The 19,366-nt window shown below is 35.9% G+C and overlaps 1 protein-coding gene across 4 annotated transcripts in view; it reads left to right on the top strand.

Moving 5' to 3' along the window:
* LOC105234134 (apoptosis-resistant E3 ubiquitin protein ligase 1) overlaps window positions 1-16,531 on the top strand; it is a 39,593-nt gene extending 23,062 nt beyond the window's left edge. For 3 of the 4 annotated variants that reach the window (XM_011216406.4, XM_049446613.1, XM_049446614.1), the window contains 8 exons: window positions 11,804-12,753; window positions 12,866-13,064; window positions 13,305-13,441; window positions 13,497-13,932; window positions 14,103-14,392; window positions 14,456-14,779; window positions 14,895-15,157; window positions 15,264-16,531. In XM_011216406.4, coding sequence (XP_011214708.2) covers window positions 11,804-12,753; window positions 12,866-13,064; window positions 13,305-13,441; window positions 13,497-13,932; window positions 14,103-14,392; window positions 14,456-14,779; window positions 14,895-15,157; window positions 15,264-15,366 — 2,702 coding nt within the window. In that variant the 3' untranslated portion in view covers window positions 15,367-16,531. The remainder of the gene's footprint in view (window positions 1-11,803; window positions 12,754-12,865; window positions 13,065-13,304; window positions 13,442-13,496; window positions 13,933-14,102; window positions 14,393-14,455; window positions 14,780-14,894; window positions 15,158-15,263) is intronic. The other variant, XM_011216408.4, reaches the window with a different exon arrangement.
* Window positions 16,532-19,366: the final 2,835 nt, after the last annotated feature.

The following is a 19,366-nucleotide window of genomic DNA, read 5'->3' as shown; positions in this document are numbered from 1 at the left end:
TAAAGTAGGAAATGCAAAAGATGCACCTAAGCGTTTAGGAGACCCATGGTGATAGTCTGGGACTAAAGTCTTTCACTCCAACCCCATTTTCGTCAAGAAATTCTCCACCGATAGTTTCGTCTCTTCCCTAAATAATAGCATAGAAGATGTTAAATAGTCTCTCCCTCTTCCAACTCTTGACAGCTTTACAATAATCGTTATAGGGCGGTCCTAGTCTACTGGCATGTCTGCCTATTAGATAATGACCAGTAAATACTCCCACTAGAGTTCTTAAAAAGCCTAGTTTAGACGAAACTCTAAGAGAATTTAGTGACATCAAGCCGCTTGTGGTGAGCACACACCTCTTCAGAACAAAAAACTTTCTTTAATTGCTGGGATCTCTGCTTCGAAGACGCTACAGTGGTTTGGTATACCGAAGACAATTTTGGTTTCTAGTTCTGCGGAGAAGACACCACCTCTCACTCGATTACCGAACCATCCGTATAGATGCTTATCCCTGCGCCCTTGTCTACCTCGCTCCTTTTCCATTTTGTTCTGAAAAGGAAGGCAATATTGGCTACCGAATTTAAGTTCAACTCTGTAGGATTTCGCAAATACGTTGTAATGAAAGAAGCGAGAACTTCTTATGTATTACAGAATACCTCTTATTATTGGCGACTAAATGGAAGTATTTCCTCCGTCTAAGTGCTGACTTTGCTGTCATTTGTTTGCAAAACAAGTCCGTTGGCAGTAAGTATAAAATTAATTTAAGTGCCTGGCCTGTCGTTGCTCTGTGAGCTCCTTTCGTATGCATATCTCCGAAAATAATTTGAATTTTGAAAAATCGTCTCGTAGATACATTCTTGAATAGTTAATAGCCAAACTTCGAAAATTAAAAAAAAAAATGTATTTCTTTTATATTTCGAGACTAGCATACCCCTTAGGCAAACTACACAGACTATTCATTTAATGACATATTGATTTGATTTTAGTGCAATAATCTATGTTCGCTTCCAAACTGAATTTATATACATACATTTTTTTTAAGTAAGAATATAAAATTTTTTGCAATCAATAGTTATTGAAAAGTTCACACTTGTTTGTGTAGAAAGATCTATCAAATAGCTATTGCAATTTCAAATGTTTTTTTGCAGAAATATAAAAGTTTAAAAAGCCAAGTTTTACTATTACTCATTGTCAGGGCTAAGCTGAAGTAAAATACGCGCAGCAGAAAGCAAAGAAAATCAGTGAAAACATATTCTCTGTTATTACCGTTTTTTTTGGCACTCAGAGAAGACTGTTCAAGACGCTAACCTTGTCTGCCTGAATTCATTGCTGAATGAAATGTAACTTTTTTCCAGCAAATTGTTACGTGAATAAAATGCTTGCGAAAAATCTCAACCAACTCATTTTTTTTTTGCAAATTTTGGCATGAAATTGCGCCCAAAGCAGCTTATATGCTGACTGCTGCTGCTGTCAGTTTTTACAATCGCCCACAATGCGGCTGATGAGCGCAGAAAGCGCACACGTGGCAAAAGCCCACACACTCACATACATACACATACGCGCATGTAGTGCAACGTAGGCAGATGAATACAGAGATACATATTTATGTATGTTTGTTTGTAGGCTTAGGAACATAAATATTTGTATGTGGGTAGCGCATGTGTGTATGTGTGTGTAACTGCAATTTGGGTCAAAGCCGTAAGCATTATGCAATTCATTGCATACTTTAGGGCCTCCAAAATGGTTAGCGTACACATAGCCATGCATACATACAGTACTGCTGCGTATGAATGAAAGATTTGCTGATTTCCATTCACAAGCGCACCGCGTGCTGTACGTAAAATATTTCTGTATGTGTGAATCTACATACATATAAGTACAACGTACAAATATATGTAAGTCTGTAGTTTACGTTATTTCGTTTCAAGTGAAGGGTTGCGTTTTGAAAAGAAAATGCTTTGCAGCAATTAAGGCGCTCAGGCCATGCAAATTCGTACATATGTATGTACAATACTCGACAGGGTCGTAAAATTTCTGCACACTTTCACTTCAAATACGAATAGGCTTGTGTGTATATACAGTTAGTCTGTCTATCCGTTTGAGTCATTGTTTTTGGTTGACTTGACGGTACTCGTTTACCGCACGGTAGGCATTGCAGCATGGAATGCGACTTTCTGATGCCACATAATGTTAATTTGGTTTTCTAATGAAATGCTTGATCGTTTCTTTGTACAGAAACATTATTTTTACGGCAAAGAAAATTTTTGGAAAGTTTAGTAGTTGAAATAGGAAGTAATTTTATTACGCCTACGATACTTGTGTACTAAAATTCTGTCCGATGACTCAGCATCATCTTTACTAGCTTATACTACTGCAGAATGAAATATAAAATTTCAAAGATATTGTAAAGGATTTCTGAAATAAAATTGACCGAATCCACTTCATGTCAAAAACTTTTATTAAGGAAGCTTTTGTATTTAGTGATACAATTGATATTTCTGCCTAGTCTTCATTCCTCTCTCGATTTAAAATATATGTCAGTTCCGGTTATTTACATTCAATTGTCGTGGGAATGGAAGATTTTTAAGTAAGAAATCGCCTGATAGATTTCGAAAGGTTTATCTAAGCAACATTAAGTATTTATACGAGTAAACTATTTACGGCAATAAGTAGAGGTATAGGTTAGAGCTCAAAAAACCAATACAGGAGTATCATCAAAATAGTATCGAAAGCAGCGGAGAAGCGGCCTTAAGAGCTAATAATCCACAAATATCGACAAAATAATGAAATTCTTTAGCAAAATCAACCGTTTCTTGTATCAATGAGGTACTTTTACTCGCTCAGAATCTTTATATAATCATTTGAGGACATTTTATGAAAAAAATATGTGCGTTCTAATCAAAACCAACATAAGAAAAAACGTTGTCTCATATTTTGCATCCGGTATAAAGTCGGAAGCAGAGATCCATGTTGGTAATAATGAAAGAATTGAAAATTTTCACAGACCACTAAAGACTCACATTTCACTGCAGTTGTAATATACAGTTACAGTTGCAAAAAGTAGCATAAGAATGCAATCCGAAAAGAAGAAAGGAAAAATCAAAAAATAAATATGAACTCATTACGAGAATACTTGTTTGCAACGAAATCATTATACATATGTCCTCCGTTGTCAATTGCCAAGAAATTTATATTGTTGCTCAGAGGACATCTGATGACAATGATGCAGTCATTTAAAATTCAATGCCAAAATTGGAAAGCAAACTATTCACATATATTTACATATATACAAGCGGCAAAATATTTGCAAGCATTACAATGTTTTGTAATATTGCATAATTGCAATAATAAACAATCTTAACCGTTATATGATAATAATAAAAACGATAATTTGAAATTTTTTGGGTAAGCACGAATTTCTTGTTAACAAGCTTTAGCACAAAATTTTCACACGAGTTTTTGTAATGTAGATCTAGAAGGCAGAAATGGACCTTTGTTTCTTATTTTGTCTTTAGAGAATATTAATTCAGTTTCTGACGAGACTGACGGATATATATGACCTAATTGTAATACAAATATTAGGTAGTCGAACAAGTATTTTCATATTTTGTCAATAATTGTCGTTGCAGTCGTATATCGACGATGCTGTATCAGTTCGTGTACTTCAACAATGGTTCACTCGCTTCTGATCTAGAAGTTTCGATGTGAAAGACGACGCTCTGGTCGACCCATCGTTGAAAAATTGTTGGCGAAAAATTTAATGGACCGAATTAATATCTGCCATTGATTTTACATTTTATTGTCAACAATTGATAAGATTGAAGAGAGCAATCGAAAAAACGGCCAGAACTGATCAACAGAAAGGGCTTCGTCTTCCATCAGGACAACGCTAGACCACACACATCTTTGATGACTCGGCAAAAACTGGGAGAGCTTGACTGGGAAGTTTTGATGCATCCACCAAACAGCCTTGATCTTGCACCACCGGACTATCATTTATTTCGGTCAATGCAGAACTTACTTAATGGAGTAAAGTCGGGTTCAAGAGAAGCCTGTGAAAATTTTTCGCCAAGTAACCCGAAAAGTTTTACACTGATGGAATAATGTCTCTAACACAAAAATGGCAAAAAGTAGTGGACCAAAATGGTACATATTTGGTTCGTTAAAGTTCATAATAAATAAAAAAAAAAATAAGTTGAAATTTGACTTTTCGACTACCTAAGTATATGTTATTGAAATAGACTCCACAGGTTTATGCGCTGAGTTTTAGAACCACAAAAAACGAAAGCTTGTAGTTTTTGACTTTAACTGCTTCAGCAATTCAACAGCCTAGGACGAGTAAGTCATCTCACGTAAACTTTATTAAAATTGCGAGAATTTTTATTAAGTCATTGGTATTTCAAACAAACCTAGGTTAATCAAACATTAAACTTATAAAAAATCTTGTTTTAAAGATTTTATCACTTTTGAAATGCACAATTTTATTTGTCCAATCCCTACATATCGTACTTCTAAAACACTTTCAGCTCTTCAAACATTAAATTCTACGATTTTTTTATGTCTACGGCAAATTGTTCTTCTGGGAAATATTATTTCTTGTTGAACAGTTCACACATATTTTTGCATATACTATACTTATAAATATTTATTATGCCAAAGTGTTGTATGTAAATGCACTTGTCGGACGATGATGTTATGATATATGCCTATTAAATATGCAAAATGCGCCACTTGCAAGTCGGCAACACTGTTCTCCATACCTCTCCTCAACACAAGCACTGCCTTAGCATTTTTTGGCCTCCATGGATTGTCTTTTATGTATATATACACATACACATGTACTATATGCAAATGTAAATATTTAAAACATGCATATGAATTTATTTTCTCATGAGGTGTTGCTAAATAATTAGTGCAGCATTTCATTGCCTTTTGCGATGAAAAAAAAAAAATCATTGCAGCAAACTATAAATAGTTTATATTATTTAAGTGTTGAAAATCTATAAAAAATTCAAACTATTTAGTCACAATGAAAATGCAAGTATCGTTCTTGACATCCAGCCAAGTAATTTTCAATCGTTATCAAGTTGAGCGCTATTACATGCATGGCATCATACCAAATTTTGTAAGAGAACTTGAGCCATATTGGCAACGTTACTGAGAAGAATGGTCCAAAGGTGAAACCATCGATAAATACGATAGCGAAATCTACATGTAAACGGACAAGACTAAATATAAGGCAAGCAGAAAAATCATTGTGGCAACCCTATAAAAGTAGAGATAGCTATAAACTCAATGACTACATTTATGCCTTCCTGGTCGTATATCATATTATATCAGCCTTAGGTACTATCGACCTTCTTTATGCTTATAGTACTATGTTAAAAGCAAGTAAGGAAGAGCTAAGTTCGGGTATAACCGGTTATTTCATCATACTCTTGCAACTTGCAGGGATTGAAGCCAAGGAAGTGCCTTCAGGTACATAAGGCCTGATAAAGGCACCTGGAATTTCGAAAATATTTGTATTAAATATATATGTATTAGGTACATCCGATTCAACCCATTTGTAGCCCATACTACTATTAGGAAAGCATTCTCTCTGAATTTCAATTATATATCTTACACATTGGCCACTACTTTCCAAATTTTTTGCCTACAGGTGCCGTTCCCACTGCGATACCCTGTGCCAAATTGCAGTTCCATATCTTGTTATATGTTTTTGGTTAATGGCATTTTGTGGGCGTGGCGATGGTCGAATTAAAGCCATCTTCGAGCTCTCTTTTTTCAAGGAAGCCGCATACCAAGTTTTATCAAGATACCACAATTTTTCCCTCAATTTACAGCATGTACGGACAAGCAGACAATCACCCGGATTTCAATTTTTCTCGTCATCCTAATCATTTATATATACACTAGAGGACCCGCCCAAATTTAACTGTTACATAGGTAGTACTACTAATACCATCTATATGATTTCTATGAGTTAGATTATAAATATTATTTAAGGAATAATCGCATTTTTGATGAAGCAACTTGTGTTAGTTTACAAAAAAATGAATCATAAAGAATTTCGTGCGTTAAGAAAGAATTGGTTTTTGGGGTAAAAATACTATTGAATTTGGGCTGTGCATCAGTGAAATCAATCGAGTCCAATCGACTGTCAGCCTAGTGGACTGCATATGTATTAAGAAACGGTTCTCAAGCGTGGAAAGACAAAAAAATCGGCTGGCAAGGTTATGGCATCAGTCTTTTGGGATGTCCGTGGTATATTATTCATCGAATGATAAATGAGCCAGTTTTAATTCATTGCATTGTGTATTTGATTGCAGTTATATTCTACCATTCCTAATATTTAGCAATTTTATAATTTTTCAGGAAGGATCAGTTTGAAATTGTACGCATATATGTATTCATCGTTCCCGTTTAAATATTGCATTGCTCTGTGCAATGCTTCGAAAAGATTTCTGTATATCTCAAATTTTAATAGACCTTTTTATCAACACTTCAGTTATGCCATTATTTTTTTATGCCAGACCTTTTGCAATTGTAAATTGCCTGTCAAGATACCCCCTCCAATAGTTAGCAGGTATGAAAAAAATGTTATAGCTACCCATAGATGTATTGAATCACCCAATTTATTACTTAAGAACGAACAACTCTGTCCACAATATGAAAACTTGATCTACAGATGTCGCCTTTTACTTTGGCATCGTTTTGTTTAATGCACGTTTACGCCAATTTAAGGTTTGAATATTGGATACTGCGATGGTAGCGCCATCCATCGGTCAAACATTTAAAATTAGCAATTAATTACAAATGAAAAATTAATGTAAAAAACATTTTCCAGTGGACCAAATTGTAAATCTAAACCATTCTCGAATCTCCTTGAACATACACACAAAATTTCATCAAAATCGGTCCATCCGTTTAGGAGCAGTTCAAATGCAAACACACGGTCAGAAGATTTATATATATAAAAATATATAACACCATATCTAGCTCGCTTAGTTTTAGTAGAAACGTACAACCGTTAGGTGAACAAAACTGTTATATTCTGTAGCGACATGTTGCAAGAGTATAATAAGTCCATCCGTTGATCAACTTGATAACGACAAACCTAGCAAAGGAAGTCACGAGTTGAGTTGATTGAGATATTTTTTCTGTCCCTCCGTCTGTATGTAAGTATGTACGCGAACGAGTTCTTCAGATATCGATCTGAATTTTTGGACACGTTCTTTTCCTCCAAGAAACTGGGAAATGCATGGAAATATTTTTAATTTGATCAGATATCTTCATGAGATTTAGCATGGGTTATTGCTTTAAGCAATGGTTCAATCTTCGAAGAAATTATTCTGATCGAATCACTATAGCATTTAGCTGCCAAATAAACTGATCAAGGTATTATAGCTTCAGTGTAACCGTAGTTAACGTTTATTCTTGTTTTACTTATACTCGTACAATACTTTCCGAAAGTGTCTATCTGCATTCCGCCAATCTTTCTATTTGCCTAGCAATCAAAGTGGCAATTTTATCGTTGTGCACTCAAGCAAAGACGCAAAATGGTAAATAAAAGCGAAAAAATACAAATATTGAGTATATATGTATGTATATATAGAAACTTTACCGTAAGCGTGTGTTCGTTGCTTTTTCATTTCTTATGTGTGGTATCTTGCTACATGCTATACGCCACCCACACATCATTGTGTTGTGATAAGTAAATAAACATAGACAAGTGATTTGGTTTGCACGCTTTCTTTCTTCTAACTTTCGTTTCACTGTAATTTTCAAGCCCGTATGTCATTGCATGAAAAATTACATTCTTTGTTTGTACACAAAGGAAATCAATAAAAGGACTTGGAGCAAAAAAATAATCTATATATAAACACAAACAAATACAAAGGTATATATATGTTTAAGCGATATTTGAGTATATACATTTTTATGTACGAAAGAATTCACAAAACACTTTTGTGTGCGAGTGTGCCACTTTGTTTTTCAAACAATCCATCACTTAAGTATTAAGGGATATAACTCACAAAGTTCAAACGTAAATACATACACACATATGTATGTGAGCGAGTATCATGCATACGCTTGGAAAGTATTGAACAGATAAATCAGGCGAATTTGCTAGCATTCGGGGACGGGATGTTCTGGGTTTTCTTTGCATTCTATTGCCCTTTTTATGATTTTATTATACCAATTATCATTTAAAATCGGAGGTAGTGAATAGGTATACATGCAAAAGGAATATTAAGGAAAAGGATATATTAAGTAGCCACTCAGAAGAAGAATAGAAATGATCAGCAATACGAGCTGATCTGAAATTTGGAAATGTATTTTCCAGATCACAATAGAATATAGCTGTCATACAAACTTAGTGGGGTTCCACACTATAAAACTGCTCCCAACGAAGGAGAGAGCATTGGCCACAGCATAGGCAGCAGGCAGCATGAATGCGCCTTGCCAAGCTACTGCTGGGAGGGTACAACCTTGCAACGTTTAAGGAAATGATCAATCTTCCATGAGACAAATTCCGTCTCTTTGTCGCGCTATACACAGGGCGCTGCAGGCTCAGGAGGCACTTGTCCAACGTGGCATAGTCGCTTGCCCAAACCGCCGGTTCTGCGACACGGAACAGCAAACTCCAGAACATTTGATTCTGGATTGCACACCAATTGGCAGAAGCAGGCTCAAGGCCCTAAGTTCCATCTAAATGCACAGGGATCACATCATATCGGTCGCACCTAGCAGGCTCCTAGAATTGGTCAGAATGCTGAACCTTTGTGACCATTTGTGATATAGGGAAGAGCACAATAGATCATAGAAGGCAGTGCAAAGTCTCAATTTTCCTATCTATCTATCCATCTATCTAAAAACTGATCTATCAAAATGTAGTAACTGCCTTTCTCCTTTAATAGGTATTTGACAAATTATCTTCACGAAATTTGACAGATAGGACCCCTATAGGATTTAATACCTCGCTTTTTTTTGAATAGGCCATATCTGGCTTATGAGTGCTCAAAACTAAAAATTATGAATATAATAATAAAAGATTTATAAAACGTAATTTGACTATAAACTAGAAGTATTTAATGAGCATATATGTCTACAAAAACTCATTCAATAAGGTACCATTTGGTTATAATTAATTAATTAAACTAATTTTGCGCATGTTCATAGTAATTCCCCTACATACATAAGTCCAGTTCCAGATCTACTTATAGAAACTTATTGCCTCTGTCTACCTTCTCCAACAAACGAAACGAAAAATTAGCGGAAACGCTTCGTTTTTCTGAAAAGTTTTTTCCTCTTTCTTTTTAGCTGCTCATTTGCCTAAAAGTATGCTATTGCTCATTGAAAATTCACGACACGCAAGCTGCCTATTATAATTGCACTAACAGCAACAACATGGTGGACCGGTAGTTGCTACTTCAGGCAATTACAAACACAAACGCATATACATTTACATAAACTTATGTTTGTATGTACGTGGAATGTGTACAAATGTAACTAGTCATTAGCACGTTTATTCTTGCCACTTACGCTCTTATGTATGTAAACAGGTATATCTTCATTTCGGTATATAATTATATAAGGGTATATGTCTGTTAGAAGCATGTTTCGGTGACAAGGCAGAAATTTTGTTTAAAATACTACTCGAGTAAAAAAAATACTAAAATTAACTTTGAGGAAAACATGAACATGACTCACCTAAAAATCGACTGATGTTAAATAATATAATTATTCCTGTCAAATAAAAAACTTTCCTATACAATAACTTGAGTTTGATCTATTGTATGGCAGCTATATACTATAAGGTCCAATATAGGCGATTCCGACGAATGAGCAGCTAAAGGAGAAACTTTCAGGTCCATATCTAAAACTTAGGGAATAGTTCGGATTGTTTTACAAAGTCTTTAATATAGTACCTTGCGAAGGATATAACAAACTACAATAGTATGAAACCCATTGCAAAATAACAGAAAAACAAAAAACAAAACAGGAAATATACTTTTCGTGCAATCTTAACGCGGGAAGAAGAAGAGGATAGTTGTTGAAAAGGATTAAAAATGGCAAAACTGTGAGTCCTATGTTAGACGAAAGGTTGTAATTAATAAAAAGATCTACAACTTCAATTTTCATACTTCTGTCACATAACCTCACAATTTTTGTAAAAAATTCAAATAGCAGAGTTTGTGTTTTTTTTTTCAATTTTACCATTTTCAAGGACTTCTTTCTGCCTTAAATAGCGTTGGTCTCCCTTAAAACCTACTAGGGGGGTTCGACGATAACTTTAAACTTGGACCCGCCAACTATCAGATATATTTGTTTACTAAGGCTGAAAAAAGGATAGAAAGCGTGGTCTAATATCAGATTTCAGACATTTTTAGTCATTATATATTTTTTAAACAAGTAGAAGCATTAACATATAAACCTAGAAATATACATACATATATACATATTTTCCTTAATCTACGCAAAGGGACCTATGAGGTCATCAAAACTCGCATTTAACTATTTATATTTTCTCTTGCTTGGTACTTTCGACGATTTCGCCATTAGCACGCCTCACATAAATACATATGCATACATACATACACATATACATATATTCACTGCATAACGTGCACCTCGACCTTGTCCTCGGTGACCATTGCAAAGTTTCACCTTTCGGCTTTTACCAAATACAAGAGATCGGCGTCTGCGATAAACGCGCCGCGCTTCTTACTTATAAGCAAATAAGTATACAATTACCTCACTTATTTTTTATTACCTTTCTCTCGGCTACTTGATACTCTGACTGCCACTTTGTATGTATGTGTATATAAAATGTCGAAAACATTGACGGTAAATTTGCATTGTTGGTACAAAAATAGCGGTATATTTCGTAGTTATATAAAGCTACACTTACATAAGTACATACGCACATACACGTAGGTAAGTAAGTAGCAAAAGGTAATTGATTGGCAATTGTTGGGTTTTGGAAATGTCACTGCCAATATTCAACGACAATTTCAGCACAATTTAGTCATGCTAATTTGGCAAGTACTTTTTTGTTATTGTATCAAGTGATATTTTATTCGTGGCTGAATGGCAGGATATATGAGTACTTTTACAAGCATAGTATAGTATATAACGAAATTTATTTTCATGACTCTGAAAATTGTTTTTGATTGATGGATGGCGCTGCTGATAAATTTAAGCAAAGTTGTGCATAATTTTGAAATTAATCGGCAATAAAAAGGCGAGAAAGTTTTATTATGTAGGTGATATGTGTAATAAAAGTTGATTATAATTCAGTTATGGAGAAAGAACACGAATGGAGTTATACAAAATTTTGAATAAACTGTGAATTTATAAAAGAACTCGGTAGTTGGGTCCTTTATGAAAATTTGCATCTACTCGGGTACACCGAACTCCCCTTAAGCCATTTTATTTGCGTTATCGAGCTATATGCTCTTGTTGATAATCGGCAAAAGGAGGGTTGAAAAGAATTAAAGCCCTTTAAGCAGGAGATGAATTTTTATGAGAAGTTTTTTTCATGCCAAAACTACAATCCTGAAGAGCAACAGGGTCATTTGAACTCTCAACGCGACATTATTTCGAGTTTCACATAAGACTCTTCTGAGCATTAAGGGAGTTTTTAGGACTAGTTAACTTGTATACGTTAGACCAGAAGAAATTTTTTTAAGACTACACCTTGCAGTTCTTTTCCTTTTTTCTTGAAGAACTCTTATTATGTTAGAAATACATATTTCTTAGACTATTCTTTGAGTAAACCATAATTCACCACTGTCTCCTCTTTGTTTTGCAGGCATCTCCTCTTTGTCCAGTTGTGGCGATCCGGAACGTCTCCCCGAATTGCCACCTGGCGATGAACAACGCTTACAACGCGCCGCATTACATTTACAACAAAAACTCATTTTACGCGAATGGTTACGTGACCATCGCTTACAACACCACTATCAGCGTCTACTAGCCGTCGAAGTAGCGTCACTCGAAGATGTCTACTGGTTGGAGGATTCACGTGCTACAAAAATACTCGGTAAAGATTGGCAGCTATGGTCGCAAGCACGACAAAATCTGCCCACATCCAAGGCACAATTGGATGCACTTAAGGCGCAACTTTGGTCGACCGTTGTGAAATCCAGTCAACATCAAGATGCCTGGACATGGGGTGGCATGTTAGTCGTGTCCGTATCGGTGGCCGGACTTGTCACATTGGCCGCCATGACACAGCCATCACTGGCGCCGGAAGCACGTCATTCACTGCTACAATATGTGACTGGGAAATATTTATTACCTGCCAATTGCAAAGTGCAATGGGACTGGAAGGATCCAGCGGCAGTAGGTGGCACTATGTGCTTTGTAGTACGTTTTTTCCAACGTAACGGACAGCCTTATCCCATCTGTGATACAGATCAATTTTTTGTCGAAGTCACCGAAGGTACACGTAAGGTTGTAACAATTAGCGAGCTGGGCTCGTCAACAGATCCCAATAATGCGAATATCGCCAAAGTGAAGTTCACTGTACGCACAGCGGGACAATATAAAATCTCTGTACTCATCGGTTCCAGTCATATTTCCGGTTCACCTTTCACCAAAACCTTTGTACCCGGACCAATAGATGCGCGTCGCTCGCGATTCATACGTCCGGCTAGCACGGTAATATGTTGTGCCGGTACGCCGACAATGTTACATATTGAACCGCGTGATGAATTCGGTAATGCTTGTAATTTCGATGAAAACGATGATCCAGTAAAGGTAAGTTTCGGACAAAGAAATACATATGTACATATTGATATTGTTGCACATGTGAGCGCTGACGGTGGTTGCCAGAAAAACATTTTATAATAAATCACTTTATTTCGTGCAGGGCTATCGTGTCGAGATTTTCGATTTGAATGGCGAACCCATTGAAAAACTACATCACGCCATCGCCTTCAACTATGACCGCGTGAATACGCGTGTTGCTGTGACGGCGCTGTTCCCGGAGCCAATATGTCTGCGTGCCGTTATAAGCTACCTTCAACAGAAGCTGCCAAACGGTGATTTTGACATCATTGTGCTTAGTGGTGAGTTCCTGAACATTCTAACAGTCTTCACATATTTCGTATTTCACTTTTACATTTCGCACACGTGCGAATTGCTTGCAGACACGGAAATAAAAATATAATTTACTGATATATAAACTCAGACCTACATATATACATATATGGTTGAACTTGCTAAAGGTCAAATGGTCGACATGAGTCGTATTAAACAAAAATTTTCTATTTATTTTCACTTCCTATTCTCCTCACCCTGCTTTACAGGCAGTGACACCACGTTAGTGCATAAAAATATCGCATCACGTAAACATAATATTTGCTATGAAGCCAAATTATTAAGCATCTACGGCACACCGAAGAGTAAACCACGTAAAGTTCTCTGCTATGTGGGGCCCAAACAAGTGAGTGTTTACAGTTAAATGTGCTTTATATGGCAGCGTCAATTTTCAAATGTAGAATTCGCTTATTTTTCAGGTGACCATCAAAGAGATGATACTCAAATTTATACCCAAACGCATTGCGACATTCCGTCTGTGTCCATCAACTAAATTCCATTTTTTGCCCACAATGGCCACACAACCACATGGACCGGTATTTATAATTGATGATGGCGCCCAGCCGAAAATCGAATTAGCATCACGTGATCGCAATATTATTGCAGCAACTTTTACACATTTTTTGTTGAAGAATATTGGTGGTTCGGAAACGTTTAAGGATAAACAGGACTTTTTCTACCACGAAGTGCGCAAATTTCATGCGAGCTATTATCATGAGAAGCTCGCATTGAGGGTGAATCGTGAAAAGATATTAGAGAGCAGCATGAAAGCCACTAAAGGTTTTTCCGTATCCGACTGGTGTGGTAACTTTGAGGTTACATTTCAGGGAGAACAAGGTAAGAGATGACTTTTCGCTTGTCAAACGCATTTTTGTGAAGTATTTCACTCGGTGAATGTGGAACTAGTTTTTTAAGAGAATCAGAAGTTATAAAAAAAGTGAAACCAAAATGTTTTCAGAAAATCCATACTCAGAGTTTCAAAACAATTTCTTTCTACTTTCATACAGGCATCGATTGGGGTGGCTTACGGCGTGAATGGTTCGAATTGGTTTGCAGCGCATTGTTCGATCCACGCGGCGGTCTCTTCTGCACATTTCATGACAAACATCAAGCGCTGGTGCATCCAAATCCAAATCGACCATCACATCTCAAGCTGAAACATTTCGAATTTGCCGGCAAGATTGTGGGTAAATGTTTGTATGAAAGCGCATTGGGCGGCACTTATCGGCAACTGGTGCGAGCACGTTTTACCAGATCATTTCTGGCGCAACTCATCGGTTTGCGCGTGCACTATAAGGTACGTAGAGACAATTTTAATGTTAAATTTACATTGTATAAACACATCTTTCTCACACTTTAGTACTTCGAACAAGACGATCCCGATTTGTATCTATCCAAAATCAAATATATTTTAGATACAGATTTAGATGCAACCGATTCATTAGAATTGTATTTCGTCGAAGAAGTTTACGATACCAGCGGGCAATTGAGCAAAACTGTTGAGCTAACGCCGAATGGGTCGAAGGTGCGCGTCTCGAATGCGACTAAAAATCAATATCTGGACGCTTTGGCGCAACAACGGCTCTGCAGTAGCGTTAAAGAAGAAGTTGATGCATTTCTAAAGGGACTAAATGGTATTATACCGGATAATTTGCTAAGCATTTTCGATGAGAACGAATTAGAGGTGAGTTTTTATGGAAGTCCAGGTTAAGTTATGTTAAGAGGGTGATAAATATGTATAGAGATCTCACTTGGACGAATTTCACACTGTTTTTCTTTTTTTGTTTTGTTGACTACAGCTTTTGATGTGCGGCACCGGCGAATATTCGATAGCCGACTTCAAGGCTCATCATATCATAAATGGGAATTCTACTGAGTTTCGACGTGTGCTGGCTTGGTTCTGGGCGGCTGTTAGTAATTTTAGTCAAACTGAAATGGCACGTTTGCTGCAATTCACTACAGGTTGTTCACAATTGCCACCAGGCGGTTTTCAGGAATTGAATCCACAATTTCAAATAACTGCAGCGCCGACATTCGGTAATCTACCGACAGCGCACACGTGGTGAGTTTAAGAAAATAAGAGCAAATGTTTTGCTTGTGTACATATTTTTGATTTTTAACACTTTAACATATTTTTCGCAATTTCTTCAAATTTTTCTATTCTGCAGCTTTAATCAGCTCTGCCTGCCCGACTACGAGAGTTACGAACAATTTGAGAAGGCACTTCTACTGGCTATAAGTGAGGGCAGTGAAGGTTTTGGCATGGTCTAAGCGTCTCTGCCATACTGTCGTCATTCAGTATCCGTTAGAGCTATGTAAAACTAGTCAGATACATACACACCAACAGGTTTATGTGTATGAAAGTAGTTGTTAAACACTTGTCTAAATCAGTAATTGTGTTCCTTTAATGAATTGTTATAAATATAACAATAAGTGTGGTGAATTTAAAAAAGCAAGTGTGTGTTGATATAATCAAAGCGCAAAAGTTTATTTACCTTTCGAAATTCATATTGAAATGCAATATATTTAGCGTAAATAAGTTAGAAAAAAAACACTAGAAAAGCAATAAGTAATAAGAAAAGACCGATATCATCATCAAGTATTGTGATATTTGTAATTTAAAAAATCAAGTGAAAAGAAAATCCTAACAAAATTTCAACTGCATGCTAACATCTCTGATGACATTGAAACTATTGAGCATTGCGGGTGAGAGTTTTGAAAAAAAAAATATATATATATATTTATTTATCAAAGCGTACGTTTTTAAGTACAAAAACTAAGAAAGTCAAACAAACTTCACGTATTTATCAGCAAAAGCAAATACTGAGAGAAGAAAATTTAATAGCAATCAAACTAAAAAACCAATCAGCAAAGGCTGATGCGATAAAGGCTAAGCGCATAATGGGGGAAGACCAAATTAGTAGTAAGAAAAGGCAGAAAAAAAACATTACATTTCAAACTAGCATTATGTTCTAAGCAATATTATTCATACAATGATATATAATTGCTTTGATATAGTTTCTCTACGTAACTTTTTTTTTTTAAACACCACACATCGCTCCACTATGCGTTTAGCTTTAGCATATGTTGATGTGCGCCGAAACAACCTAGATTTATTTGTCAAAATTGCAGTTTATTTATTTGTTATATTATCGACTTATATTAAAAGCATTTGATAGGCGATTAATACAAGCAGTAGTTGTAGAGAAATAATTAGAAATGCTGCATAATTTAACAAAGACGTTATTTATGTATAATTTCATATTTTTAGTTATTTAAGTAGTTGGTTACCACATTGAATGCATTTGCATAAAGAGCGATTGTATTTATTATTATACATACATACATAAGTAGTTGTTGCAAAATTATGATATAGTGCGAAAAAAGTAAATGAAAACTCAAATTTGAACTTAAATAAATGAAATCTAATGAAAAATTAGCATTTTCACTATTTTATACTTATTTATTTAATGGCGGAAATAATTATAAAGTGTTAACAATAATTCCAAAATCAGGTTAAAGATTCCAGAATTCATTGCCCGGAAAGCTTATATACCAGGAAAGAGTTCGGAAAGGTAATATAGGAGGTTTGTACAAAAAACATCGCAAATTTTGATATTTTGCGGGCAACGTGTATTCGATTTTCAATTGTGTTGTTGCTTTATTTTGCCAACAGGTTCTACTTCGGACTGAGTATCAAGAAGTAAAGTCCTCTCTCGACAAACAAAGACTGAATTCTACAATAAAGTTATCATCCCTGACATGCAATATGGTGCAGAGGCATGGACGATGACAACATATGATGAGTTGACATTACGAGTTTTCGAGAGAAAGGTTCTGCGGAAGATTTATGCTCATTTGCGCATTGGCCACGGCGAATACCGCAGTCAATTAAACGATGAGCTGTACGAGATATACGACGATAACGACATAGTTCAGCGAATTAAGAGACAACGGGTAGCGGGTACGCTGGCTAGGTCTTGTCGTTCGAATTGATGAAAATGCTCCAGTGCTCAGAGTATTCGACGCAGTACCCACCGGGAACGGGTTCCAAAAAATGCATCAAAGAATCTGTATAAATTTTGTGTGAAAAACAAAATTAAGAGCAACTGGCTCATGCCATTCGATTTCAACCAATGCTTTGGGTATGATCGGTTCGTCACGAAGTTTGTACCAAAAATTTTCACTTTCGACCAAACACAGCGTCGCGTTGAGATTGCTCAGGAGATGTTGAACTCAGTCCACGGCGACACAGGTTTGTACCAGACCCAAATGAGTCGTAGGTTTACTCTATCATTCCAATGGAAGCTGCTGCTGGAGCCAAGACTAAAAAAAGCGCGCCAAGTTAGGTGAGTTTTGCTAACAGTTTACTTCGATTGCAAGAACGTCGTGCACAATGAGTTGTTGCCAAAGGGTCGCATGGTCAATAAAGAATATTGCCCATTAGTGTATTGCGCAATTTGCGCAAAGCAATTTGCCTGAAACGTCCGTATTTGTGGAAGAACAAAAATTGGCGTTTGCACCATGAAAACTTCCCTGCTCATGCATCGTTGCTGTGTGCAAAAATATTTGGCCAAAAACAACACGATAAAGGCTCCAGAACTACCGTATTTCCGATACCTGGCCAGCTGTGACTTTTTTTATTCCCCATCTTCAGGCCATGAAAGTACGACGCTACGATAGAGAAGAAGGAGGAGGAGTTAAACAAGATCACAAAGAATTATGCCGCTACAACAACATGACAAAAAACCACTTTTTAAACTTAGAGGATTGGAAAAAATGCTGGCAAACAATATGTATAGCTTGGGGTGATTATTTTGAAGGGGACAAAATAGTTATTCATAAATAAATAAAAAATTGCTTAAGCAATACAAAATTTGCAATACTATTTGGACAAAACTCATAGTAACACGTTTAAGTTTTCATAGCAATGGTAAGCGAAACGCTTTTATACTTCGGTCTATACATCTTTATATATAAATCTTCTGACCGTGTGTTTGCATTTGAACTGCTCCTAAACGGATGGACCGATTTTGATGAAATTTTGTGTGTATGTTCAAGGAGATTCGAGAATGGTTTAGATTTACAATTTGGTCCACTGGAAAATGTTTTTTAAATTATTTTTTCATTTTTAATCAATTGTTAATTTTGGAATGTTTGACCGATAGACGGCGCTACCATCGCAGTATCCAATATTCAAACCTTGAATTGACGTAAACGTGCATTAAAGAAAACGATGCCAAAGTAAAAGGCGACATCTGTGGATCAAGTTTTTATATTGGGACAGAGTTGTTCGTTCTTAAGTAATAAATTCGGTGATTCATACATCTATGGGTAGCTATAACATTTTTTTCATACCGGCTAACTATTGGAGGGGGTATCTTGACAGGCAATTTAAAATTGCAAAAGGTCTGGCATAAAAAAATAGCGGCATAACAGAAGTGTTGATAAAAAATTTGAGATATACAGAAATCTTTTCGAAGTATTGCACAGAGCAATGCAAAATTTAAACGGGAACGATGAATACATATGTATATGCGTACAATTTCAAACTGATCCTTCCTGAAAAATAATAAAATTGCTAAATATTGGGAATGGTAGAATAGAACTGCAATCAGATACACAATACAATGAATTAAAACTGGCTCATTTATCATTCGATGAATAATATACCACGGGCATCCCAAAAGACTGATGCCATAACCTTGCCAGCCGATTTTTTTGTCTTTCCACGCTTGAGAACCGTTTCTTAATATGCAGTCCACCAGGCTGACAATCGATTGGACTCGATTGATTTCACTGATGCACAGCCCAAATTCAATAGTATTTTTACCCCAAAAACCAATTCTTTCTTAACGCACGAATTGCTTGTTTATTCATTTTTGTTGCTTCATCAAAAATGCGATTATTCCTTAACTAATATTATAATCTAACTAATAGAAATCTATTAGATGGTATTAGTAGTACTATCTATGTATCAGCCACAGTAAAACGTAAGCGGGTCCTCTAGTAGGTCTATAATTTTTTTCTAAAAAATACATTCCAAAAAGTGACGACCCGAGTTGCCGTGATCAATTATTTATACAACCATTTTTATGAAAATAATTTGAACGTCTTTTTTATAAACAGTTTTGGCATTTGAAAAAATAAAAAATATATTACTTGCACGCTTTAAACAGTCTCGCTTTCTATTTACTACAGTGCTTATGAAAATAATTCAAACTGCCAATAATCCAAAACACGAATATTTGAAGAAATATATCACTACAGT

The sequence above is a fragment of the Bactrocera dorsalis genome, chromosome 1, assembly GCF_023373825.1.
Source record: "Bactrocera dorsalis isolate Fly_Bdor chromosome 1, ASM2337382v1, whole genome shotgun sequence".
Lineage (NCBI taxonomy): Eukaryota > Metazoa > Arthropoda > Insecta > Diptera > Tephritidae > Bactrocera > Bactrocera dorsalis.
Note: the sequence above shows the minus strand (reverse complement) of the source record. Positions and strands in the feature narration are given on the sequence as shown.